We start from the raw sequence: 26,876 nt of genomic DNA on the forward strand, positions 1-26,876 counted from the left end.
CACATGTACATATATAATGGTTATGCATGTAACATGTAAGTACATTTGCAAATGGCGCAAATGATGATGATGATTTTTTGTTGTTGGTCCGATTAACATATATTTAATTAGAACACGTTGCCTGCCATGAAGACAATCTCAATCTTCAGTGATAATGGGAATCAAAAGTAACAAAATAGAGGCATGGCCCTCGTGATTCTCACTAGGAAGAATTCACATCACATGCTGCACTGTCCTTGATGTCCGTTGCTCTGTCCTTGATGTCATGTCCGTATCAAATTCATCATACAAATTGACAGCCTTATATGACATACATATATACATTCTAGTCAGTCATTAAATATCACTGACAAATAAGAGTGCTGCGGAGAAAGTATAGTTTACATGCAAAGTCTAGTATAACACATTTCCTGTGTACAGTAGAGGGCAAACTCATGCAGGTCTCTAACCTTTTAGACAAAAACAAGTAGTCATTTACGAGTTAGGAAAACACCATTGATGACCACTGACGAACGATTCTAAAACAGAATGTCTCAGAGATATGCAACTTCCTTTCTTTAATGTTAAAATGCCTGCTCCTGAGCTTTCTTGTCTCCATTTGAGGAACTGCAAGGTCACCCAGAACAATTACAAGGCAATAAAAGAGTATAGTATATGTACATCACAACAATCGACTAACATCATTCAAAAGCTATTGTTTTTTTTAGCAAATTTCTGTTAGAAACGGAAAGGATGATACATGAGGAGGGATAGAGTTCTCCAACAAACGCCCCAGTACAAAAAACTATAGTGCAAAGGAGGTGGAAAAAAAGAAAAAAAAAAGAAGGGTTTTGAGACCAATTTCTTAGTCCCTACGCATACCCTATAAAGAGGACGTCGTCTTAAAAGACGGAAATAAACAGTTCACAAAGTTATGCGAACTATAGAACCACCGTTGGTGGTGGTGGAGCCTCGGCTGGAAGAGGTGATGGTAGTGGGTGCACTGCAATTTGTTATCCTGAAATATTTTTTAGAGAGATCTATAGTCCATTTCCCAAGATCATTGGTTTAAGAAAGCGATAACATAGTAGAAAGCACGACATCGGATGGGTTGATTTGCGGTCGGTCATCTGCCTTCCCGCGCATCTGTGGTGGCGTGTGGCAACCATGCCCCGATGAGATAGAGGTGAGGCAGGCCAAATCTGGAAGATCTCGATGAGAGGAATCTTCTGGTACGACGCGTGTTGTCGTCGGAGGCGTCAGGGCGCTGCGGCACGTGAGGAACACCCGCAGAAACAAGCGCGCGTGAGGGCCACGCGCCCAGCTTTTTGGCGCGACTCTGCGTCGTCCCAGTAGATCGGAGGCTGGCAGATGTGGTAGTGGGGCGTGTGTCGACTGATGGCAGCCGAAAAGTAGTATATCTGACCAAAACCGAATCGGTGGAGGGAGGAGGAAAAAAACACTACTATAAAAATGTATACACATAGCAGAAATGGAAAGGAAAAGGATTTTCAAAATGTGCATCCTTAAGTGAGCAAGGTAACTTTTGAAATGTCCCAGGGAAAATAGGGCCAAACTATTTTTAGAGAAAGAACCTCTCCCTTCTCTTTAGAAAACTCCATCACTTCAAGTGCTTACGACCATCTCGTTCAAAAGCTACCTTCCTCACTTAAGTATGCACATGTTGAAACTCTTTTGTTTCTCTTACTAAAGTCTCTCTTAGGAGATGCGATGATCTATGAATAATAATTAAATGATTTATGAATAGTAATAAAATAATTTGAATTAATATGTTTTATGAGATTTTAAAAAATAAAAGAGAAAAAGTTAAATAAAAATATTTTAAAGTTAAAATATTATTAGAACATAATTTTTATTTTAGTATTTAAAAAAGTTGAATTGTGTTTTTTGTATTTTCTTAAGAAGTTCGAAAAAATTATAATGATTACGTAATGATTAGATAAATAGTTGAAAATTTAAAATTGATAGTGTGTTTATGATGTTTGAATATTAAGATGAGATAAAATGAGATGAGTTGAGAGAATTTTGATATCCAAATCAAGCATAAGAATATTCGGGTGAAGCCTTATCCTTTAGTTAGAAGTGTGTTCATAAAAGAACTAATGCAAAAATTCCTTGCTGTCTTGATTTTCAACTCTTACTGAGAATAACAAATAATAATAATAATAATAAAACTCTTATTAAGAGTAACAAATTAATACATAAGAACTAAGTTTTCTTCTTGAATTGCGTTTGGATGTTGAACTAAGTTAAGTTGAATTGAGATAATAAAATATTGTTAGAATATTATTTTTAATATTATTATTATTTTGAGATTTGAAAAAGTTTAATTATTTATTATATTTTGTATTAAAATTTGAAAAAATTGTAATAATAAATTGAGATAAGTTGAGATGGATTTAGTAACTCAACGAAGCCTAAGAATCTTAAATTTTGTGTTTATTTTTTCCAAAGAGGTAGTCAATGATCTTTCTAAGGCAATATTGAAACATCAAAGCAACCTGAAGCACGTGTGCATGTTATTGTGTGACTTAAACTTTGTCCCCTCTGAAATTTCCAGACAAAAGAAGAAAACCTTGCGCATCCACTATCTATAGTTAATATATCCAGAGCGAAGTCTTTTAGATCCATTTTCCAATACAGGTAAGAGGAGAGTAGTCACTTGTATTCAGTTGAATCACGGGCTAGACGCAGTTTCAACAGAAGAAATGTACTCTGCCAGTTGATTAGGATTCATTTTTATCAGCCTGTAAGAACCATAATAGCTCGACTTTGGATTACCCTGATCCTGTTGTTAACATGACATACTTATTCCACAGTTGTTCTGGATGAATGCGAGGACATGATCAGCCCAAGGAGAAAGTATATGATGTGATGTCATCTTGTGACATCTTACTGTAAGCACATCTTTTTTTATATGTAAAGAAGAAAGTAATTGTTCCTGTAAGCACATCTAGTAGAGTTTTCCTTAGTAGTACCCAATTGAGGTCAGGTCTTGTAGATAATAGTCGATACTACCTTTCTTTTTCCCATAGGGTTGTTCTCTTACATTGGGTGAGTGCCAAGGATAAGAATAATATATAAACTTTTCTATAGAGCCAAACAAATTAAGTTTCTAATTCACGATATTTCTTCTACAATTTCTTGGAGGGATGAAATACGAAGAGTCAGGGATGAATTGCATACTATGCTAGCTTTAGTAAATAAGAACCCTTGAAGTGGCTCATATCAGTCAAACGTTTTGACTAGTATATGCCATTTGTAATGCATCAATGTCCAAATCCATATAGTCCAATAAATGCTGTATTTTATAACAGTAAACATGAGCATGGTAGTCAACTTGCAATCTAATGTTATGTCTTACAACGCTTTCCAAAAAACCAGTTTTTTTAACAACCAATAGTACATGGCCCTCTAAAGGTAACATGCAAGGCAGAAGGTAATGAGGTTAAGAGTACTTACACAATTTTTGACATCAGACATTTGGCTTCACTTACGGCAACACAAACAGTGTATAGTGCCATCTTCTTCACCTATGAACAAAGAAAATTACTGGAGTGTCATTAAAAGTCTAGACACCAGATGCAGTACTCTTGAGATCCCACCCTATGCTCTGATTGTTTCCCTATCCTCTTAGACTGTGGAGGCATCCAAGGAGGCAGAAAAGATATTTTAAATTTTGAAAACATGTGGCTTAAACCTGATGGTTTTGTAGACAGGGTCAGGCAATGGTGGTCCTCTTATGATTTCCAAGGCTCTCCAAGCTTCATAATGGCAACAAAATTAAAAGTGCTGAAACACAATTTGAAGCAATGGAATGAACAAGTGTTTGGCAATGTGATTCTACAGCGACGTTCCCTTCTAGAGGAGTTACAGGGTTTGGAGGGTAAGGAGAGGTGAGAACTCTCTCTGAATCTGAAAACACTCGCAAAAATCAATTAGTCACAGAACTTGAACGTGTAATATTAATGGAAAAGATCTCTTGGAGACAAAAATCAAGGGCACTATGGCTCAAGGAGGGAGGCAAGTGCACGAAGTTCTTTCACAGGGTGGCTAATTTGCATCGAAGGAACGATGCTATTGATACATTGATAGTAGATGGGGTATTTTCTTCGGATTAGTCAATTATCAAGGACCACATTGTACAGTATTATGAACATCTCCTAACCCAACAACAACCACGGAGACCAACAATAGATAGTTTTGACTTTTTCAGCACTAGATCAACAGTGTGCAGGGTGGCTTGAGAAGAAGTACACAAAGTCGTTCGAGGTATGGCTAGTAACAAAGCTCCAAGCCCTGATAGTCTTACCATGGGTTTTTTCCAAACTTGTTAGGAAGTGATAAAGGGAGACCTTATGCGGGTATTTCAAGAGTTCCATAATATTGCCGGCTTTGAAAAAAGTCTCAATGCTACCTTTCTAGCACTCATTCCCAAAAAGGTGGGATCAACGGATGTTCGAGATTATCGTCCCATTAGCCTTGTGAATGGGGTTTACAAGATTCTCTCCAAAGTGCTAGCGACCGATTGAATACAGTGATGGAGAAGTTAATCTTGAAGCCACAAAATGCATTTGTTAAAGGTAGACAAATACTAGATTCGGTCTTAATTGCAAATGAAGTGCTAGATGGATGACTCAAATCTCGAGAACTTGGATTACTTTGCAAACTAGATATGGAAAAAGCCTATGATCATGTAAATTGGAAATTCTTGCTTTATTTACTTGCAATATACGGTTTTGGAGAGAAATGGCTGAATTGGGTAGAGTTTTGCATCTCAACAATCCATTTTTCTATCTTGGTGAATGGTTCACAAGTGGGTTTCTTTGACTCCTCCCGTGGTCTAAGACAGGGGGATCCGCTCTCCCTTACTCTTTCTATTTGTCATGGAAGCTCTTAGTAAGATGATTGTAGGCCTTGTGGAAGGTGGCTTTCTCTACATTTTTCTGGTGGGGAATGGTAATTATGACTCTTTTGATATTTCTCACTTGTTGATTGCTGATGGTACTCTCATATTCTGTGGAGCATATCTCAGGCATATCCAATCTTTGAGGGCCCTACTTCTATGCTTCGAAATTGTTTCAGGTTTGAGAGTTAATCTCTCAAAGTCTGAATTGGTACTGGTGGAGACTATTCCTGAAGCGGCGGCTCTAGCCTATCTTTTGGGATGTAAGGTATCTTCACTACCGTTGAAGTATCTTGGCTTACCCTTAGGTTCTTTCCTTTAAATCAGAGCAGATCTGGAATGTTGTGATTGAAAAGGTGGAGCGTAGATTGACATCTTGGAAGAGGTTGTATTTATCTAAAGGTGGTAGGCTCACTTTGCTTAGAAGTACTATTTCTAATCTCCCCACCTATTTTTAGTCCTTGTTTCCGCTCCCAACAAAGATTGCCAACTATATTGAGAAGCTATAACATGATTTCTTGTGCAGTGGTTTGGGGGATGAGTTCAAGTTCCATCTGGTCAATTGGTCCATGGTTTGTACTCCATTCTCTAGGGGTGGATTGGAGATTCGTAACTTGATGAAGTTCAACCAAGTCCTATTGGGTAAATGGTTGTGACGGTACCAACACGAAAGGGAGCCTTGTGGAAGTTTCTTATAGATGCACAGGTTGGGGAGGCATTGGGTGGTTGGTGCTCGAATGAGGTATGCGGCCCACATGGGGTGGGTTTGTGGAAATACATTAGGAAGGGTTGAGAGATCTTCCGGAAACATACACATATTGTAGTGGGTGATGGCTCTCATGTCAAATTTAGGTATGACAAATGGTGTGGTGAATAAAGTCTCCAAGACACTTTCCTCGTCTTATTTGAGCTCACACGAGTAAAGGATGTAGCAATAGTGGATCTCTTGGCTTTTTCCAGTGGGCTCCCTCAATGGAATGTTGATTTCAATAGGGTAGCCCAAGACTAGGAATTGGAGGTTATCTCGGAGTTCTATGCGGCATTGTATTCTATACGAATGACTGAGGGTACCATGGACAGGATGAGTTGGAGCCCTTCCAAGAAAGGTAAATTCACGGTAAGATCTTTTCACAAAGTTTTAACGAGCCCAGGTATGCCCACATTCCCATGGAAGAGTATTTGGCAAACCAAAGCTCATTCAAAAGCAGCTTTTTTTGTTTGGATAGCAGCATTGAGCAAAATTCTCACCACAAATAACCTAAGGAAATGTCGGGTAATAGTGTTGGACTGGTGTTTGCATGTGTAAGAAAGATGGAGAATCAGTCGACCATCTGTTCCTACATTGAAGTGGCCAGAACCATGGGGGATGACTTTTTTACAAGACTTGGATTATCATGGGTCATGACCCTTAGATTGGTGGAGTTTTTAGCAAGCAGGAGAGGTCTCCGAGGTAACTCACAAGTTGTAGCAATCTAGAAAATGGTCCCTATATGTATGTGTTGCTATATTTGGAGGGAGCGAAATGATAGAAGCTTCGAAAACCACGAGAGAACAATGGAGGAGCTGAAAGTTTTTTTTCTTTAAAACATTGTTTTCATGGGTGGGGGCCATTGTTTGTAACGGATTAAATGTCCATGACTTTCTATTATCAGTTGTAAACTCTAGTTTGGTAATTTTCATGTATACTCCTTGTGTACTTGGACTTTACCTATTCTTATGAATATAATTTCTTGATTACTGATCAAAATATATATATATATGTATGTGTGTGTGTGTGTGTGTGTGTGTGTGTGTGTCTGTGGCATTTCGATACATCACATAGGCAAGACATTAACTGCTACGCTCAAAATGTATTGACAGAATCAAATTATGAACAATGCAAAACCAACTGATGAGTTGGCACAAAAATAATTGAAATAACATTTACCTCTAATTTATCTTCCTTAGATCTGTGGCTTTTTGGTAGCAGACGAAACTCCTCTGTCAACTGAATGCATTCTTGGACGTTTTCAGGGGAAACAAAGTCAAGGGCTACTTTGATGCATGACTGGCAACAGAACACGAGAAATGGGCCAACTTAATATAGAAATAAGGGAACAAAAATAAATAAAAAGCTTTAAATACTGTCTGCAAAAGCTTATAAGACTCCATGATTCAATTTGAAATCATATTCCACACAATTAATCAATCAAGACGGATATCAATTCATCCATCATGTATTCTTCTGATCTAACAAACAAGATTTTTAATAAAACAGGAGGGAACATTCATATTGAAACAATTTTCTGTCTTTCAGAGTTTTTTTTTTATTATTTTATTTTCAGTTTTGGCAGCTCGAGCTTTTCATGCATGGGGCCATCATCCGCCACTAGTCAAAGCATGAACTATATATGCTTTTTCTTTTGAAGCCAATATTACAATGTAGTAGGACTAAAACGTTTTCAAAATTGATCATTACTTTATGAATTATGTTCTTCATTTTTTAGTTCACAGGCTCATATACAATTTCTTAGAATTCCAATACATGATTTTATTTTAGGATTATTTTCTTTATTATGTTCGTCAAGATTATTCAAGAATTTCTAATAGTATTTTTAATACATAAAATTTTATTGAATCTAATGAATAGGTGTAGCCCAAGTACACGAGGTATACAAGAGATAACACCTTGTTAAGAGTTGAGTGCTAGAAATGGATACAAGAAATTCACAGAAGCTAGCACCATTGAAATCAATAGCAGTAGCCCATAGAAATAAGGGCCAGAATACCTAATCTGTAACCCTCCTAGAAGGTTGTTTCTAGAAGGCTTAGGTGAGTTGTCCAGTTGTCCTGGTCAAGTGTTCTAAACAGCTGCCATTCTCTGTGTTTCTAGAAGGCTTGTGTAACCTTTCTCTTCTACAAGTATGAAATAGAGGGCAGCATATATTCAAGCCCTCTTATTAAAGTCCTCTTATCATAAGTCAAGCATTCAATATGAATATCATTGATATTGTCAAGTTGTCTTATCATACCATAGCATGGATTCCTCTTCTCCAGTCAGTGCCGGCCCATTTTTGTACACCACTCGGTTTCCGAGGGTTGTGTATTGGTTGCATTTTCTTATTTGAGTATGTCATCGATTTATGAGTTTCTAGGTGTTCATATTCTGTGGGTGTCAGCAAGGTGATCATTGGTGATTTCTGGTGGCAAAGAATATCATCAAAGTTGACGGGGGAAGAACTCTGCTTAGTTACTGGTTATGTTACTCCTTATCTTGGACAGATTGTCGGTATTTTTGTTTAAGATTTCTCTTCAGTATTGGGGCACACTAGGCTGTGATCCAGTTGTTGTTGGGCTGAGATGAGATGAGTTCGTTGTTAGGACATGATCTATTTTGCTGTTGGGTCAAGACCCACTTACTTTGTCCAGCTCAGATAGGGATCCCAGTCAAATTGACCATCTGACTCGACTTAAACTCAGGTCGCGTGTTACAAGATCCACTCCTGGCCCATTCAAGACCCAAACTACATTCGATTCCTTTGTCTAACCCAATTCTCTGCTGATGATACATTTTGGGGCGTCTTAGTCAGTATCGACTGGTTCTAACAGATTCATTAAGTCTTTTGACAGATAAATAGCCTATGATTGATATAAAGTGAGTTTTAACAGATTCAGAGGTTTTATTCCTTCCTCTCCCACAATGTAGTCAAGACAGCAGTGAAATTTGAAATATGGTACTAATAAATTGGAGATCATACATTGGCCTAGTTTAGGGGGTTATAGAGGTGGTGGGTAAATTTAGAAAATAGCCATACGGTCTCAAGCAGTCACCAAGAGCATGGTTAGGAAAGTTCTATGAGGTCGTAATGTATTTTGGTCTCCGCCACTGTTAGACAGATCAGTCAGCTTTTTTACCTACACATTGATGTTGGGTAGATAATACTTGTTTTAGTGGATGACATTGTGATCACTGGAAGTAATTCAAGAGGTATCACCAAGTTGAAATTATTTTTACAACAATGTTTCATATCAAAGATCTGGGCAAACTTCTGTACTTCTTAGGGATTGAAGTTACGAGATCGCATATAGGTATTTATTTATCCCAAAGGAAGAATTTTCCTGACATTTTCAAGGAGACAGGATTGGTTGGTGCTTGAACCCGTTGACATTCCCATGGTCCCAAACCAAAAGGCTAGTGTGAGGTAAAAGGAGAATTATTTCCAAACCTCAGCAGATTTCGGTGACTGGTAGGGAAACTGAACTACTCAAATGTGCAGTTAGTGTGGTAAGCCAATTCAAGAAATGACACACGATGGTGTTTGACTAGTTGATAAGTCTCATAAATTCCAAAACACAGCCATTATACAGGAGTTCCAGCAACATGTTTGCTTCAATAAACAGTGTTCCTGCCCTTATCTCCATTTGTCTCAAATCCTAGTCCACTCAATCTTTGAGCCCTCTGACCCTTTCTTTTAAAATTCCAAATTCTCCTAACCTTCAACCCATTGCATGTAAACAAATTGAAAAATTCTATTTGCAAGCTGGTGCGGAAGGTATGAATTGACTTGGCATGATATAATTTGGAAGATAAGTTTAAAATATCAAATCTCTTGCAAATCAAAGCTTACCATGTAAGCAGTGTAGAAGGTGTGTCTGTTAACGTATACAATATACAATATAGGAATTTATACACTTTAGGACTCTGTTAATATTAGTTGTATAGATTATATTACCATGTATAGAGGCTGAATATTAGGGGGCAGTTGGACAACGTGTATAGCAGATTATTTACTTCCTTGTATAGTTCGGGATTTACGTTGAATGGGAGGCAATTATTCCAAAGAGCTCACTTGGTATTTTCTGGTTTCCCTAGTATTTTGACATGGTATCAAGAGCAAGGTTCAATTACCGTGCCTCCTTCGATTTTTTTCTCTCGGGCTTCTGGGTTTCTTAGTTTCAGCGCCTTCTGGTTTGTTTTTTGGTGAGTCCGACGTGAATTCCTCATCTTCTAGGCATTGTGTTCTGCGACTGGGTATTCTCGGCACTTTTGTGCCATCATGACTGTCGCAGCACCCTCGGGTGGGAATTCTCGGCTTCTTCTGGTTGTTCTCGGGGGTCTGTTTTCTGAAATTGCTTGTTCTTCATTTCGGTGCTTTGGGTTGCTGTGTCGGCACTTTCTATTGCTGATATTGTGGATTTCGATGCTCTCTGTTCTTGATTTCGGCATCTTCTCTTGTCTTTTCCGGTTCTGCTATGGTATTTCGGTGTTGTTATTTGTTTTTGGAGTTTCTGGTATTTGCAGCAACTGGGTTATTTTTTTTCTCATTATCGGTGCCTTTCAAATTATTTGTTTGGCCTGGGTGTTCTCTCTGAATATTGGACACGTCATTGTTGTGGTTGCAGAAACTGGATTAATTTTCTTTTTCAGTTCCTTCATCTCGTTACTGCAGCAACTCTCTAGTAAACATTCTTGTGGCTACATCATGTCATCATATAAGTTTGATTCCTTTCATCTTCGTTTTACTGGAAAGAACTACTCTGCTTGGGAGTTTCAGTTTCAATTATTTGTCAAAGGAAAAGAATTGTGAGGTCATGTTGATGGGAGTGATCCCACCCCTACAGATGTAGCGGCTTTGTCTAAGTGGAAAATCAGGGATGCTTGGGTTATGACCTGGATCCTTAGCTCGGTTGAGCCTCACCTTGTTCTTAATCTGAGGCCTTATAAAACTGTCGCAGACATGTGGAAGTACCTAAACAAGGTCTACAATCAAGACAACACGGCTAGGCGGTTTCAATTGGAGTATGAGTTGGCTAATTTCACAGAGGGAAGTCTCTCCATTGAGAAATATTTTTCTGGTTTTCAAAATCTTTGGGCTGACTATTCCGACATTGTTTATATTCATGTTCTCGTTGCAGCTTTCTCTGCTATTCAAGCAGTGCATGAAACAAGCAAGAGAGATCAATTCTTGATGAAGCTTCGTTCCGATTTTGAAATTGCAAGTTCTAATCTGATGAATTGTCATCTTGTACCATCTCTGGATGCTGGTTTAAGTGAACTTCTTCGTGAAGAGTAGCGTATAGTAACTCAGGCTACCATGGAACATCGGGCTACTGTTAGTGCACCTGTTACTGTGGCTTATGCAGCACAATGGAGGAATAAGGGTAGAGACATGTGTGCTGTCCAATGCTTTGGTTGTAAAACTTTTGGTCATATTGTTCGAGATTGCCCCAAGAAGTTCTGTAACTACTACAAGAAACAAGGTCATATCATCTCTGATTGTCCCATTCGACCTGAAAGGAAGCAGGGTACTGCTTATCATGCCTCTGTTGGTGCCTCTAGTTCTGCTGCATTGCCTGCTGCCTTGCCGATTGTTCCTATTCTTGCTCCTATTTCCACCACACTTCGCCGGTCTACTCGTCCTTCTCAACCCCCTGATCGGTATGGTTTCTCATCCCCTGTCTCTCTCATAACTACTTTATCCTCTATTTCCATCCCTTCTTCCTACAAATAGGCTATGGAACATGAGTGTTGGCAAACTGCAATGCAAGCAGAACTTCAAGCACTTAGAGGAGAATCATACTTGGGATATTGTTTCTTGTCCTCCTACAATCAAGCCCATTGGGAGTAAATGAATTTTCTCTTAAAGCTTCGTTCTGATGGGTCTTTGGATTGATACAAAGCTTGCCTTGTAGCTTTGGGTAACAAACAGGAATATGAGATTGACTATGATGAGACATCTGCTCCTGTTGCCAAAATGACCACGGTTCGAACCATCTTAGCAATTGCTGCTTCACAGTTGTGGCAACTACATCAAATGGATGTGAAGAACGTCTTTCTTCATGGTGATCTCCAAGAAGAGATCTACATGAAGCTTCCATCTGGTATGACTACTTCTCCTCATGATGTTTGTAAGCTGAAGTGTTCTCTGTACGGGCTCAAGCAGGCTCCCCGGGCCTGGTTTGAGAAGTTTCATAGTACACTTCTTACCTTCAGCCTTACACAAAGTTAGTATTATTCCTCTATTTTTTTCCACACGTCTGATGCGGGTATAGTTCTTCTCTTGGTTTATGTGGATGATATTATCATTATTGGCACTGACTATGGTTTGATTACTAAGCTTCAGAAGATGTTACATGCAACTTTCCATATGAAAGATCTTGGCCAACTCACATACTTCTTGGGACTGGAGGTTCATCATCGGGCCAATGGTATTTTCTTGAACCAGCATAAGTATATTCAAGATCTTATCACCTTGGCTGGTTTGGAGGACACTTATTCTATTGATACACCTATGGAGGTAAATGTCAAATACAGGAAAGATGAAGGGGATCTTCTGGATGATCCTACTCTCTATTGGCGCTTGGTTGGGAGTCTTATCTACTTGACCACTACTCGACCTGACATCTCCTATGCCGTTCATCAGGTCCGCCAGTTTATGTCTTCTCCTTGGCACCTTCATCTTGCTGCAGTTCGCCGCATTATCAGCTATCTTCGAGGGTCGCCTACTCGTGGATTATTCTTTCCTACAGGCTCATCTCTTCAACTTGTTGCCTACACCAATGCCCAACCCGGATATGCGTCGATCTACTACGGGTTGGTGTATGTTTTTGGATGATGCCTTAATTTCTTGGAGATGTAAGAAACAAGATCGTGTTTCTAAATCATTTACTGAGGCTGAGTATCGTGCCATGTCTACTGCTTATTCTGAAATTGTATGGTTATGTGGTCTTCTAGAGGAACTTGGGTTTCCTCAGACTAATTCTACCCCTCTTCATGTTGATAACCCTAGTGCTATTCAGATTGCCACCAATCCCGATTTCCATGAACGCACCAAGCACATTGAGGTTGATTGTCATTCTATCCGAAATACCTTGGAGAGTCGGGTCATATCTCTTCCTTACATTTCTTCGGATCTCCAAGTGGCCGATGTCTTCACCAAAGCAATGACTCGACAGCGGCATCAATTTCTTGTTAGCAAATTGTTGCTGGTTGACTTACCAGCATCAATTTGAGGGGGGATGTTAACGTATACAATATACAATATAGGAATTTATACACTTTAGGACTCTGTTAATATTAGTTGTACAGATTATATTACCATGTATAGAGGCTGAATATTAGGGGGCAGTTAGACAACGTGTATAGCAGATTATTTACTTCCTTGTATAGTTCGGGATTTACGTTGAATGGGAGGCAATTATTCCAAAGAGCTCACTTGGTATTTTCTCGCTTCCCTAGTATTTTGACAGTGTCTTCCACACCAGCTTGCAAATAGAAGAAATCAAACAAATTTCCTAAATCAGTCCTACATCAAACTACAATGTGGCATTGATTAAATTAAATATTCTTCTCTTACTTGTTACTGAATAGGTGAAAGTTTTGCTCATTCTTCTAGTAAAATGTAGGTCCCTTTCAGCCCCACTAAACCCCAAGACCCTACCATACCGAGCTACATGGCATTCATTTTTTTTGGGGGGGGATGAGAAGGGAAATCAAATCAGGAGAGGAAGAAAGGAAGAGCAGATTTCCTGGCACTGCTAAAAGCCAATCTTATAATAAAAAATTAAATTCATTCAAAGAGACCTGCACCTGTCTATTTCTCACTTGATGTGGACATCCAGCAGGAATGAACACAGCCTCACCAAGGTGTTGCTCAAATGTCCATGGTTCAACATCTGAATATAATTCATTATTGCACAATAATAAGCACCTTATTGATATTGTAATTTAAATTAGTTGACAAGAAAGTTTCTTACCAAACTCTTCCTTCAGCTGCTTTTTATGCCTCTCACTTAGATAAAGAGTTTGGTCATGAATAGGATGAATAACCTGAAGCAAGTGCCAGCTAAGCTAATCAATTTAAGTTAAACTAGTCAAAATAATACAGTCAATGCTGTTAGGTGATAATACTTACAGAATCCACAGGAAGATTATTGATGTGGCAAAATTCTTTGTGATGCTTCTGTAAGTACTCAATTAATCTCGGTACATCCTGCCTACGAAAAATATCCCACACAGCACCTCCATATAGAGTCTTCGACATATCATTGTTTTGAAGGTAATCTCCGGTCAAGTTTGCTTCCAATTTGGTTGACTCCAAGTTGCCATTAACATTGCCTGAAACTGTTGCACCTGTAGAATCTTTTCCATGGACAGACTTTAATTCTGCTGTTATTTTGGAAGGATGAAAGTATTTTAGATTACATGAATCCTTTTCAACCGTTGCATCTTTAGCATCAGATTCATAAGGAGGCCAAAATTCTTTAGTAGTATGAAGAGTGAGGCCTGAACCCTGTTCTTTAGAAGAAGGGATATTCAGAACTTCCCTACTTTCTGCAAAAGAGTTGTGATCTACTTTTCTCTGAACTGGATCTGACTTCAGGCCATCTGTGCGGTTTCCCAAAAATGTCACTTCCTCTACATCATTTCCGTCAGCCATCCTACCAGTCACTGTCAAACTAGAAGGCAGGTAATATTCTGGATTGTCAGTTTCAACCATTTCATTATGGGAATATAGTCGATCAGAAGGACCATTGCTACCACACTCCACTTCAGCTAATGATAAGATATTCCTCTTAGTGATGAGTTTGCATCTCGCACAATATACTTCAAGAGTAGCAGGAAGGTTTGTACCAGTTTTTATCTCATTAAGTGAAATGTTCTCTATATCCCTGCATTGGCAAATGCAAAATCCTTTAAATATAGGTAGTTCAGCCACATCTGGTTTTAAGTCCTCACTCATGCAATTAGGCACAATGGAGGAATTCAATTCAATCAAGCTTGTGCATTTGTCAGGCTGATTTTCAACAGAGCAAAACTCGTCAACTTTTACCTTCACACCAGAAGCTCTTTCATTTTCCTTATTGTCTTTTGTGCTTTCTACGAGTTCCATGCTTTCAGGTAAAAAGGTATCTTTAGCAAGGACATCGCATGTTGATGAGCATCTTATCAATTCAACCTCTTTCTTAACCACATTACTTATCCTCTCCCCATTACTTCTCAAGGATTTATTTTGTTTTCCATCCAGTGTTCCTTCCTCTATAATCAGCCTTTCCACTGACAAAGAGCCACTCTCAATAACGTCGGTTTTATCAGAATTTTTATGAGCCAAGCTTTTACCTTTGCAAGATCTTTTTGGTTGCTTTCTTCTAGATTTGCCTGGAAACTTATGGGTCCCACCACAAAGCTTACGCAAATATTCAGCTTCATGTTTTTTCTTTAACTTCTTTATGATTTTTTGTTGTCCTGGAAGAATCCTTACTTCGGTTGTGTGTGTCAGAACATTAACCTAAGCAGGAGTAATAAATTAGGAGTTGAAGTAGCAGCAAATGGCTTTAAAAGGTGACCACTGGGAAACATAAAAGAAAATACATCTACAAAAAGTCTCTGTAAGCATGTCAGGAATTCATAAAATCAAAAAGGTTTTTAATAGAACCCATGATACAAGAAGCATTATGGAAAAATTGCATCAGACATTCTAGGAAAAATATGATTCCAATCTCTTGCAGGTTAAGAAACTAGACAAGATAAAGTTTCTTCTTTATGGGTAAAGAAAATATAATGTAAATAAGCAGGCAATAGCATTCACATTGTTTACAAATAGGTAGCATGTGGCACATCAATGCAATGCAATCCCAGAGAGAATTGACAAAAAAATAATTTGCACATCAAATGAGGTCAGACAAAAGTAAGTTAAACACCAGGTACCAAAATGCAGACCATATAATTCATTCCAATACCTGAACCAGAAAGAGGAGAGGGAGAGAGGAGAAAATGCATACAAGGACCTTGAGTATCATATGCATCAGAAACCAATCTCCTACTTCCCTGTAAGACCTACTCCATAACATCAACCTTTTATCAAGATCGAAAAACACTGTGAAGCTATCCCTAGACCAAAACAGCACAACTAGCTTCTCAAAATGAACTTTTCCTCAACACACTTGTTCTTGACTGGCTGAAGAGAGCAAAACACAGAAACAAGTAACAAAGCCAAAAAGAAAAAACCTACCAGTACCTTTGCCTTCTTTTTCTTTTTTTTTTTGTAAGTGCCAGTACCCTAAGGTGTTGAAAATCCAGGTTTTTTTCAAAAATAAAAATCCTTACACCACCATCCTAAGTCGTTGAACATCTAGTTTTCTGCTATGTTTTGTATAAAGACGAGCGGTGAAGCATAAGAAAAATATAACCAGAGTATGAAAATCAATATGTTCATATTTGCGCTTCAGGAAAAACAATTTGATTGATGAAACACACTGAACTTAAGTAAATCACAACTCAATTAGATAACTATAGTGAAGGAGAAGCAGGCAGAGAGCAGCATTATAACAAGGTGTCGTAGATGCCAGAAAAAGAGAGAGAGAAACAATCTATGAAGATGACATACGCATAAAGTATATAAAGTTATTCATACCGCATCAGAAATGTCACAGTGTAGCTTTGTTACTGAATCACCTCTACCAAGTTCTTCCAAAGATCCATAAGCAATGTATGTTTTGGGTCCCAGGTCTGGCTTCAAAACAGCAGGAAGCTTTGTAGCTAGATTCAGAAGCCCAGATCTAGGATTGGTATAGTCACTGAAGGGAAGCATGGCAACAAATTCGGCACCATGCCTTGGCAGACACTCCTCAAAAGCATTTGATGGAGGCCAATCCTTCAGCTTCAACATTGCTGGCCACCCATTCCTATAATTACGACCCTGTAGGTAGCCCTTGAAGAACTGGAAGATATTAATGTCAACCTGCCATCCCAATCGAGAGCACAGAGTTCACAGATTGAAATTGCAAGGAAATATTTTTTCTGGAAGAAAAGCATGTAAGCCAACTGCATGCCAGGCTAGCAGGCAATTGCATTGGCAGATAAATTCATGTGCAACGTGCACAATAAACTGTCTTACATATTACAAGCTGAATGCTCCTAGTCCTCATCTCATCAACAAGAAATAACTACATGGTCTGTCCCTTTCCTTTCCAAAATTCAGGAAGAGCAAAAATTTCATGCAATCGACAATTTGTACATAATGGTAAGCTTTAATTAAGGCACATCAAGACAAAATAGGAAAAATCTAAAATACCCCAAGTTCAACAGATCAAAGGATAGTAAGATATGCCACAAAATGGCAATGCTCAGAAAACGTTACAGAGAACAAAACCTGTCTATTTTACTCACAACAACATAAAAACAGAAATAGCTCTGAGTTTTCAAGGAAAGGTATACAATTCCCAAGTGATTCTTCAATCAATTTTGAAGTGAATTGCAACAATACTTTCAATAAATTTTAAATTAACCCCTCTAGATGCAACTTAAACAATAAGCTTTTGACGCTGACTGTTTCAATGTAGTTGAGTGAGTAATTAAAGGATTAGAACAGGTGCATACAACAATCATATGAAGATTTGATGCTATTTGAGACTTTTGACAACACTACCCCCAACAGAATTAAGTTTAGAAACACATACCATTCAGTTGGTGCTTGGTCTAACTGTTAGAAGTACAAACCAACTATAATGGGAGGTTAAACCAAGAGGGTCCAAATTGAACTCAACCCTTTAAATAACCTAAAATTGTGGACCTAATAAGGGGGGGATCTGTGTTTGGGGGGGGGGACACCAAACACTAAGGCATTCTAAAAAAGCAGGGTGAATACAAACACAATGGCATAATGATATTCTCATTAGCCTCTCAACTTGAGAGAATGCACATGCAATATTAGTATGATAGTGTATCAGTCAAGCATCAGTGTTGCCACTCATTCGGAAAAAGATTCCTGTCCTCAACATTAGTTGTATGCTAGGTCAGGACTGTCTTGAAGCCTCAGCTCTGTGCAATTTCATATAGACAAAAGTGTCACTGAAAACACAGTCCTATTTTAGTTGTAGAAGATATTGAACAAGTGCAATAGAACTTTAAATGGTGAAAAAACAAGTTCCATTTACAATGTGGCAGTAATTGTGCAATAGGGTCTGTGGATTGCGAAGCAGAAGCTATCATCCACTAAAAATTGCATTCAATGGAGAATATAAATGTGATTTCAGATGATCACATTACAAAAATAATTGAAAAAATTCACACTAGCCACTCAAGAGATACACTAATTATTGTCTTACAAGAGAGGGCCAGGGTAAGGGGGAGAAAATCGAGTAATGAGAAGAAGAGTGAATTGAAATCTCAAAGCAAAAGAGTGAATACATACCTCACACCAATCTAAGCAATCAATAGCTTTAAAGCTGGCTACCTCCTCTTTCAATTTCCTTTTTGCCCCAACAAAAGCCCTCCACATGACCATTGGTTCCCAACTAAGACCAGAAGTCTTTTCAAGTACATTTCTAACTATGACAGGTTCACCTCGTGACCAATGCATTTGAAAATGTTCAAATTCATTGTCCTCCAAGTGAACAGCATTTGGGCAATAGAGAAAGTTATCATTACTGCTCCCCCTATGTGCTGCTTGCCTTACTTCAGAATCTCTTACCCTATCGCCTGCCATGGGATGGCACAAACAACATCCTAGAGAAAAGTCATTATCTGGTGGCTGATAATTGCAAAGGAGGTCTTCTGCACTCTTGATCAAATTGTAGACCCAATTAGCTTCAAATATACGTCTCAGTGTGAGCATCTCATTACCACAACCTCCTAGTATCTTTGGAGGGCAAGGAATCCTACCACCAGCCTCTGCTTTCCAATCAGGAAAGTTACATGACATGTATGCTATCCCCTCTGTCACAGGAAGGGCCATATCGCTTTCCGCACCATATCTCTTCCCATTTTCAGTCTGACCATTCAATTCTGTGTTTTGACCACATAGTCCTTCAAAAAACTGTCCGTGGGAAGATTCTGCTTCTTCATCTCCATGCTGAAATCCTTTTCTTAGTTCTCGGCAACATGTGAGACAGAGATCATACGAACAATCAGGATTGGAGCAGCTTCTGTGGAAGTTGACAATGGATGTATTGCAATTGTCACTGTTAAACAAGTTGAGCACAATTACAAGTTTAGGACGTCATGAACAGAAAATCACTAAAGCAGAAGTTCCAGTGCATTTTGAATGCATATTCAGAGCTAGTACTGATAGTCACACTGACCATTGTGACTCAGGAATACAGAAGGTGCGCTCGTGCTTTCCCTCAATTGACATTTGCCCCTATTTGTTTTTGAGAAATAACCCCCTGTGCTATGAAAAACTTGAAATTTGCCCCTACCATTAATATTCGCACCTATTTGTTTCTTAGAAATAACCCCATGTGCTATGAAAAACTTGAAATTTGCCACTACCATTAATAACTCCGTCCACCTTACTTAACCAAAAACATGTGGCAATCTTACAAACTACCACGTGGAAAATTCATTTTTTTTAATTTAAAAATATGCTTAAATTAAAAAATATAAATCAGAAAGAGAAAAATAAAGAGTTAAAATAAGAGTAATGAATTTTTTTCATATAGATCCCATATTTATTCACTTTTTTTAAAGTAATTGCGCGGCGCTTGCGCACTCATGACTGCAACTATCATTTCTCTTAAAATAATAGTAAAAAAAAAAAGAACAGGCATGGACAAGAGACCTCCCCTCTCTGCAGGGTCACCATGGAGGCTTGAATTTGACCACCCCATGGTGGCCCAAGTCTAGTGGCCTTTGTGGCATGGCCAGATTCAGCCACCATAGGATGGCCAATCTTGGGCCACCACATAGTCGCGAACCAAATGGATTCAACAGCTACAAGTTGGCCAACCACCCCTTGGGCCACCTTGGTGGCTGTCTTTTTGCTTTTTTACTTATTTTTATTTCTGTTTTGAGTTTAATTTTTAAAATAATTTTTTTTTTTAACTTTAGTATAAAGTAAAAAAATGAAATTTTCATGTGGCAGTTTGTAGGTTTTCACTCAAGTAAAGTGGACAGAATTAGCAACAGAGGGGAAAATTTTAAGGTCATCATAGCACATGGAGATTATTTCTCAAAAAAAATTGCGAAGGGAGCAAATCTCAGTGGGGCAAAGTACAAGGGGTTATTGACCAAATTTTCCTCAGTAATAAATTCACAACACGAAGAAAAGATTCTCAATAACTGATGGGCTCATTATCATTGGTAAGGCAACGGTGGGCTGGTTGGTGAAAACGGTTGCAGCATATGCCACTTCGGAAGGTAGTGAGTTCTACGAGACTTCGCATGCTGGAAACCGAGCTTTTCTGACACAGGGATGTGTAAACTACTATGGGTGTTATTTGGTGATAGCGGAGTATGGGGATGGTGGTAGGAGAGGTTTCATCATCATCCCAGAGGGCATGGATGGGAAGGGATGGAGCTGTTTCACTGACACTCTCAGGGAACTGAGTTCATCGAAATCCTCTGTTCCTGTTCTAAAAAAGAGGATGGGTTAGCCATGGTGAAGATAGGGAACATTCTTGGGATAAGCTTAGAAGTTTCTTTTTCCATACTTTATTTCTTTGGGCTTCTGCCACTGTGTTTAATGGAGCCAGCTTTCTTGACTTTTATGTATCACTTTCTAGCTCCTAACTTGTAAGTGGGTGTTCTCTGATGTATACTTCCTGTTTACTAGGGTTGTGCCTATTTGCTTGTTTCAATAAAATTTATTTTACTTATAAAAAAAAAAAATGAAAAAACTGATGGGCCAATTTCAAGTTTGTCACAGCACAAGGGATTATTCCTCAAAAATGTTGCATAGGGAGCGGATCACAATTAGGATAAAGTACATGGGGATAATACCCAAATTTTTCATAATAATAAAATCTGGACAACGAAGCAACAATTCTCAATAACTGATGTGGTTTGTTAGCATTAAAAACTGCTTGTATGATATGTTTTTCTGCAGACTTAACACGAATTTGATGAAATAACACTAATCTTAGTACATTAAAAAGAATAAATAAAAGTAAGGGGCTGAAACTATGGACAGGGCATGCAAACAAGGGGTGAATCATGCCCAGACAGCACAGGAATGATGAAAGTAATCATACGAATAACAAAATCCCGAATAACATGAACAAGTAAAATTATATGTAGTCAGCTTCTCTCTTGATACCAAAATTTACGTATCATTAACTTTATCTAAGGTACGCAAAAAGTGATTCCCTTTAGTACCAAGTTTGATTCTAAAATGTTGCCAATCAAACTTCTGAAACAGTCGGACTCGGCCAATGTCCAACCCCATTATCATTTTCACAGGGATTTCGAATTCTTTCTAAACATAAAATAACCAAAGTGAAAATAATATGCAAATAAATATACCAGAAGTTCAATTCATAAATAACAGATTTTTCAGTTTCAACCATCAGAGAGCACAAGATGGTACCAATAGACTCTATCATCATCGTCAAGTACAGCTCTTGAAATGTCCTCTTCCTTAATTTTGATACCTACAGACAAGAAAGTGAATCACATTATCTGGGAATTCTGAATCATCTCTCAAGTAAAGAAACTAAACTACCAAACTTATAGATTGATCATTGTATCAAAATGCAATACCACATATGCCGGCCTCGGCATCTAATTCAAAGCTTTGTTCCTGTTGAATATGCCTAAGGAGAGGCAGAGTTTTACATAGCAAGTAAAGCAACTTTTGCAATTTCTCACTGATATCCATATCTTCTTGTTCTTGTCCCTCCTGACAAAACTAAATACTTATTTGGCATATAGAAAATATCATGAAGAACTGCAGCAAATGTAATGGAAAGAAGAAAGAAAGAATAAATAACAAAAGGTACAAACCATCACATTTAAATCGTCCTTGAGGCATACTCTGCAATTGCAAATACCACGACAAAATGGGCATGCCATTTCTACATCCTCTCTCGTTTTCTCCGGGTACCTGTACAGTTATTTTTCAGTACCATTAGAACAATTGCATGAGAACCATTTCCTTTCAGCAAACAAATAGAAGTGAGGTTCATTAAAAAATGTCCCAAGTTAACAGAATCAACCTTTTTATAAAAACAAAATGAACCACAAGCTCTTTGGCTAAACATAAGCTGAAACTTCTTTAGCGGTTTCAATAGAGCTGCTGAACTCAAAAGGCTAGGGTTGCTAAAAGAGCTTGTGAGTAATTATTACCACTTTGCAAGGCACGTGTAGCAATAGCGTTTCTTTTTGCAATTGGAACAAGCAACGTCTCTTCTACCATTTCTCCCACACTGGTGGCACCTTAAGCTCCTTTGACTTTTATTGCTAGTATCATCCTAAAACAAAAACCTAGTTAGAAAAGCATGCTGCAATTGAACACTTGAATGCTAAACTATTTTGAAACTATAACCATAACTTTTCAACAACAATACATAAAACAACTAGGATAGTAGACCATATACAGCAGTCTTTTGTGACCTCTGTTAAAGCTACACTATGGCACCATGATGAAGAAAAGGGGTGGGTACGGGGACGAGTTATATGTAAGTGAGTTGGATCATTGGCACATTAATGATGTAGAAATCTGGATCTCAACTTTCAACACTCATTGTTACCTTTGCAACCAGTTTGATTCACTTTTGTGCTCAGAACAGTAGAACTAGCATAATCAGGGTGCTATGTAACATCAGTACACTTACTCCCAAATAAATTGGTTGTTGGAAGACCATGAAAGCAACTAAACATCTATGACATTAACCATTGCCATGACAGAAATGATCACTAGACATCTTCCATTTCATATATCTATTTATTTGACAGATAAATTCTAACTGACCCTTGCCCTTTGCCGACTTTAATCATTTAATAGAACGTACCTTCCATATCATTGTTTTGAAGCAACTAAACTTTGCATATAAGGGGAACTTCTGGAATTGCTACATTGCAGCCCCATAGAAGAGAAGGGAAATTGGAAGAAAGTGGACTTCCCTTGCCCATAGGAATTTAGGTTATGACTGTATAGTGTAACACCCTAGGTCCCACATTTGGAATAGAAAAAGTCACGGGTGCTAAGTTCCCACATTGGCTACTTGTTAGGCGGTGCCTAAATGTAACAAGTAGCAAATGTGGGAACCGTGACTAGCCAATGCTTTTGATGTACCGTTAACATATGGTAGCTTAGCCACCTAGTAAGGACAATCATGCGCTACCAAAGCATTACAAGACATTTGACTCTGACGAGGACGTCAAGAATTTAAGAGAGGGAGTTTGTAAGACCCTAGTCCCGCATTTGAAATAGAAAATGCCCATATAGAGTGGTTAGGGTACAAAGGTAGTCATGGCTGCTAAGTTATACATTGGCCGCTTATTCGGTGAAACTATACATATTATGTGATTATATTATGTGATTCTACTAAAGTTTTAAACAGACTAATCTTTTTAAGGTTATAGTGCAAATGTGGCTAGTACTTTTCCTGGGTTGTCATAATTATGCCCTTCAATTTCTAGATTGGGATGCCCTTTGAGAGAAAAGCCACAATTTCCAAGCCGGTTATGTGCATAAATGCCAGTCGGCACCAGCACTGCAGAGTAGGATGGCCAACAACTACACACATTGGAGGTGAGGATATTAACTTATTCAAATCTAGGAAAAAGTCATATGGCTGCCAAGTTATCAGAAAAACCATAACATGGAAGCTCACATTAGTTTTGCAGTGACATACTAGAATAACAGACCAATATGATGGTAACGGCACTAACTTTCTTTCCTCTAATTTATTACCTATTAACAAGTGAAATCATAATCCAAAATGACCAGCAAGAGTAGAGACAAATGCAAAGGAACTCACTGATAATCCCGAACTTTCCAATCCATTCTCAGCTGATCTTCCCATCCTAATGCCCCCAGAGTCTCTCTGTCGGTTGTTGAACTTCCTGGGCCTCCCTCTAGGCCTTTTCCGATCTTCTTCATTTGCAACAGTAGGCCTCTCACCCTCAGACCTCAATGAAGTTTCAAGACAGATACCATCATTACTGCCCACGATTGTGCACGGTATTCCCTGATTTTCCTTACCCGCAAGAATTTTCTGCTTATTCTTCGAGCCCTTAGGTCGCCCACGCTTAAACTTTTTCCTGAAAATCTCATTTCCACAATTATTATCATTAGTGGATTCCGAAGGAAATCCCCTATCTTCCTTACCCACAAAAGGTTGCATCTCATTCCCCAATTCTGTTGGCCAAACTGATTTATCACAAATATCATTAACACCCACAATTTTTCCAGCTATTTCTACATTTTCGTGACCTGCTATGTTTTTCTTATTCTTCGAGCCCTTTGGTCGACCACGCTTATCCTTTGGCCTGGGAATCTCCTTCCGGCCTTCACTACCAGGAGTGGCTTCAACAGGAAACTTCCTCTCTTCCTCGAATACAGGAGTCTGCCTCTCATTCACTAAATCAGTAGGCGGAAAAACTCCATCACTGGCATCACTTGTTTCTATTTCACCAGGCATTCTCAGATTTCTTTTCTTATTTTTTGAACCCTTTGGTCGACCACGCTTTTTCTTTGGCCTGACGATCCCATGTCCAGGTTCACTAGGAGCAAAGGCTTCTTCAACAGCCAGAGCTATATCTTTTTCATGAATTAGCCTCTCGTTGTCCAGAGCTGTCAGACAGACAATCCCCCGCTCATTGCGATTTCCACCAACAATGTCACCTGGCGTTCCCTCATTTCTGCCTATTTCAAGAATTTTCTTTCTATTCTTTGAACCCTTTGGCCTACCCCGCTTGCTCTCCGACCTAACAACCTCATCTCTAACTCCATTTTCACCGGCAGCTCCACCCAACCTTTCAATGCCCTCTTTATCGTCAGCATAAAAAAATTTCTTCTTGTTCTTTGATCCCTTTGGCCGACCACGCTTTCCTTTCGACCCAGCCACCTCTTGTCTGTCACCATTTCCACCTCCAATTTTACCATACCCACTTTGAATTGTTTCACCTCCAAGGATCCCACCTCCATTCCCACATGCATTATCACCAAATCGACCCTGGAGTCCTTTACCATCAAGATTTGAGCAGGCCGCTTCCCCGCACCAAAACTGGATGCCATCACCAAAACTCAAGCCACTGTTTCCATAGCTCGGTTCACCGAAAAGGGCTTGAATTCTTTCATCAACAAGATTTTCCCCGTTGATTTTACTAAAGAAGCCTTGAAATCCTTGACTACTAAAATCCAGACCATTTTTGTCATATGCATTCTCGATAGAACCACCCAACTGAAGTCCTTGACTAGTAAGAACCCCGCTACAGTCTTCTCCACATGCACTTCCACAGCTCCAACGCTGAACAGCTTTACCGTTATTAGGGCCACCGTTTCCGCTCATAACGTCTCCATACGCCTCGTGAACTTCTTCGCCACCACCAAGAATAAGGCCATCAGTTTCACATGTAGTTTCACCAAGCCCGTCCAACTGAATTCCTCGGTCACCAGGAATCCCACCGCCATTTGTACAAGCATCTTGACTGCCCCAAAGCTGAATTGCTTCACCATCAAGACCTAGACCATCATTTCCACCGATGACTTCACCATACCCACCTTGAGTTCCTTCGCGTACATCGCCAAGAATTTCACTGCCATTTCCACACGCAGCTTCGCTAATTTCTTGACCATCTCCACCAGCCCAAAGCTGCAAACTTCCATCATCAAGACCCAGACCGCCATTTACATCACTGACCTCACCGAACAGCCGCGCAATTTCTTCCCCGACACTAAGACCTTTGGCATTCCCCCCACCAAACCACCCTTGAACTCCATCACCTTCATTTCCCAGACTGTTTTCAACCCTCTGCCGTTTTCTCTTACTTATCTCGGAAACCACTTCCCCTTCACCGCCATTTTCACCAGAAACCTTCTCCATCCAATTCCACTAGTTCCTCAGAACAGCATAGAGATGGTGCTTTTTACCACCCAAGGGCTTGCTCACTACACACCTAATTCGGAGTCCCTCTTCTCCTTCACTTCCGGTACTGACGAGAAGGGTCCTCCATTTCTCATTTCCACAATCCCTTCAAAAAATGAGAGAAAACCTCTCAAGCTGGAAAAATATCAAGCTCTTAGCCCCCCAAAAAAATCATTAATGCTATAGTCTGGAGGAGGACCCGGGAGGCCGCAAAGGTTCCATTGACATTAACTGTAGATTAAAACACTCAGTAGTCTATACGTTTACTTTTTTTGCACGATTGAGGAGGAGTCAGGGGACCACTCTTCGGGGGGTTTGCGCTTGGCAGTTGGCACCCGGTCCCTCGTCTCTAAATTATCTACCAGGGACGGTCGGACGGACGGATTACTAGGTTACAACTCGGGGACTTGAGTTCAGATTTCCACCGTCTAGATCTGGATGTAAAAGTTGGTAAAACAAGGCGACCAGGGAGTAATATTGTTGAGAGCACCTCTGGAACTGCGGTCGGGGGGGCATATGTGGTCCAGATTCCAAATCCCTCCTACACAGTGTTGGGAGTCGAATCATTCGTTGGTTCTATGTCTCGTCCAAGACGAAAATTAATAACTATTTACAACGTAAGATGAGATGATGAGGTGCTTTTTTAAGGAAAAATTATTTAGATATGTGGCGCTGCAGCACATTTAGGGCTTGTTTGGATTCGCAAGTCATCTCAGTTCATCTCAGTTCATCTCAACTCATCTCAACTCATCTCACTACTATTCATTACTATTCAGTAACTTTAACTCACAAATCTCACTACTATTCACAATTCATCTCAACTCATCTCAGCTCATTTTAAGTCATCTCAACTCATCTTCGAATCCAAACATCTCCTTAATGTATTGAATTTAAAAAAAAAAAAAATTCATGTGAGATATACTGCGATTCCATATTGATGTATAGTCATTTTCTTTTTTAAGAGATAATATCTTATTTTAATATTTAAATATTATAAATATAAATTTTTAAATTTTTAATTTAATTATTACAATTTTTTAAACAAAATTCAAAATAAAATTTAACTTTTTCAAATTTAAAGATAAAAATTATATTAAAAAATTATATTCTAATAATATTTTAACTTTATAATATTTTTATTAAATTTTTTTTTCTTTTTTCAAAATTTCATAAAACATAT

General features: G+C 38.8%; 1 protein-coding gene across 5 annotated transcripts; it reads right to left on the bottom strand.

Moving 5' to 3' along the window:
- Positions 1–122: 122 nt before the first annotated feature.
- On the bottom strand, positions 123–26,263 carry LOC108994046. 5 transcript variants are annotated; one of them, XM_018969117.2, is made up of 13 exons: positions 23,588–26,262; positions 21,951–22,075; positions 21,609–21,708; positions 21,366–21,513; positions 21,193–21,256; positions 18,079–18,847; positions 16,300–16,626; positions 13,801–15,174; positions 13,643–13,715; positions 13,476–13,561; positions 6,834–6,953; positions 3,463–3,533; positions 463–606 (listed from the first exon to the last, which is right to left on the bottom strand). In XM_018969117.2, the coding sequence occupies exons 1-13, from the start codon at positions 25,652–25,654 to the stop codon at positions 564–566; spliced, it is 5,367 nt and encodes a 1,788-aa protein (XP_018824662.1). In that variant the 5' UTR covers positions 25,655–26,262; the 3' UTR covers positions 463–563. The 5 variants fall into 5 exon arrangements, with proteins under 5 accessions (XP_018824661.1, XP_018824658.1, XP_018824660.1 ...); XM_018969116.2 differs by lacking the exon at positions 3,463–3,533 and having other exon boundaries at positions 123–606; positions 21,366–21,504; positions 21,615–21,708; positions 23,588–26,263; XM_018969113.2 differs by lacking the exon at positions 3,463–3,533 and having other exon boundaries at positions 123–606; positions 21,615–21,708; positions 23,588–26,263.
- Positions 26,264–26,876: the final 613 nt, after the last annotated feature.

The sequence above is a fragment of the Juglans regia genome, chromosome 13 (genome assembly GCF_001411555.2).
Source record: "Juglans regia cultivar Chandler chromosome 13, Walnut 2.0, whole genome shotgun sequence".
NCBI lineage: Eukaryota > Viridiplantae > Streptophyta > Magnoliopsida > Fagales > Juglandaceae > Juglans > Juglans regia.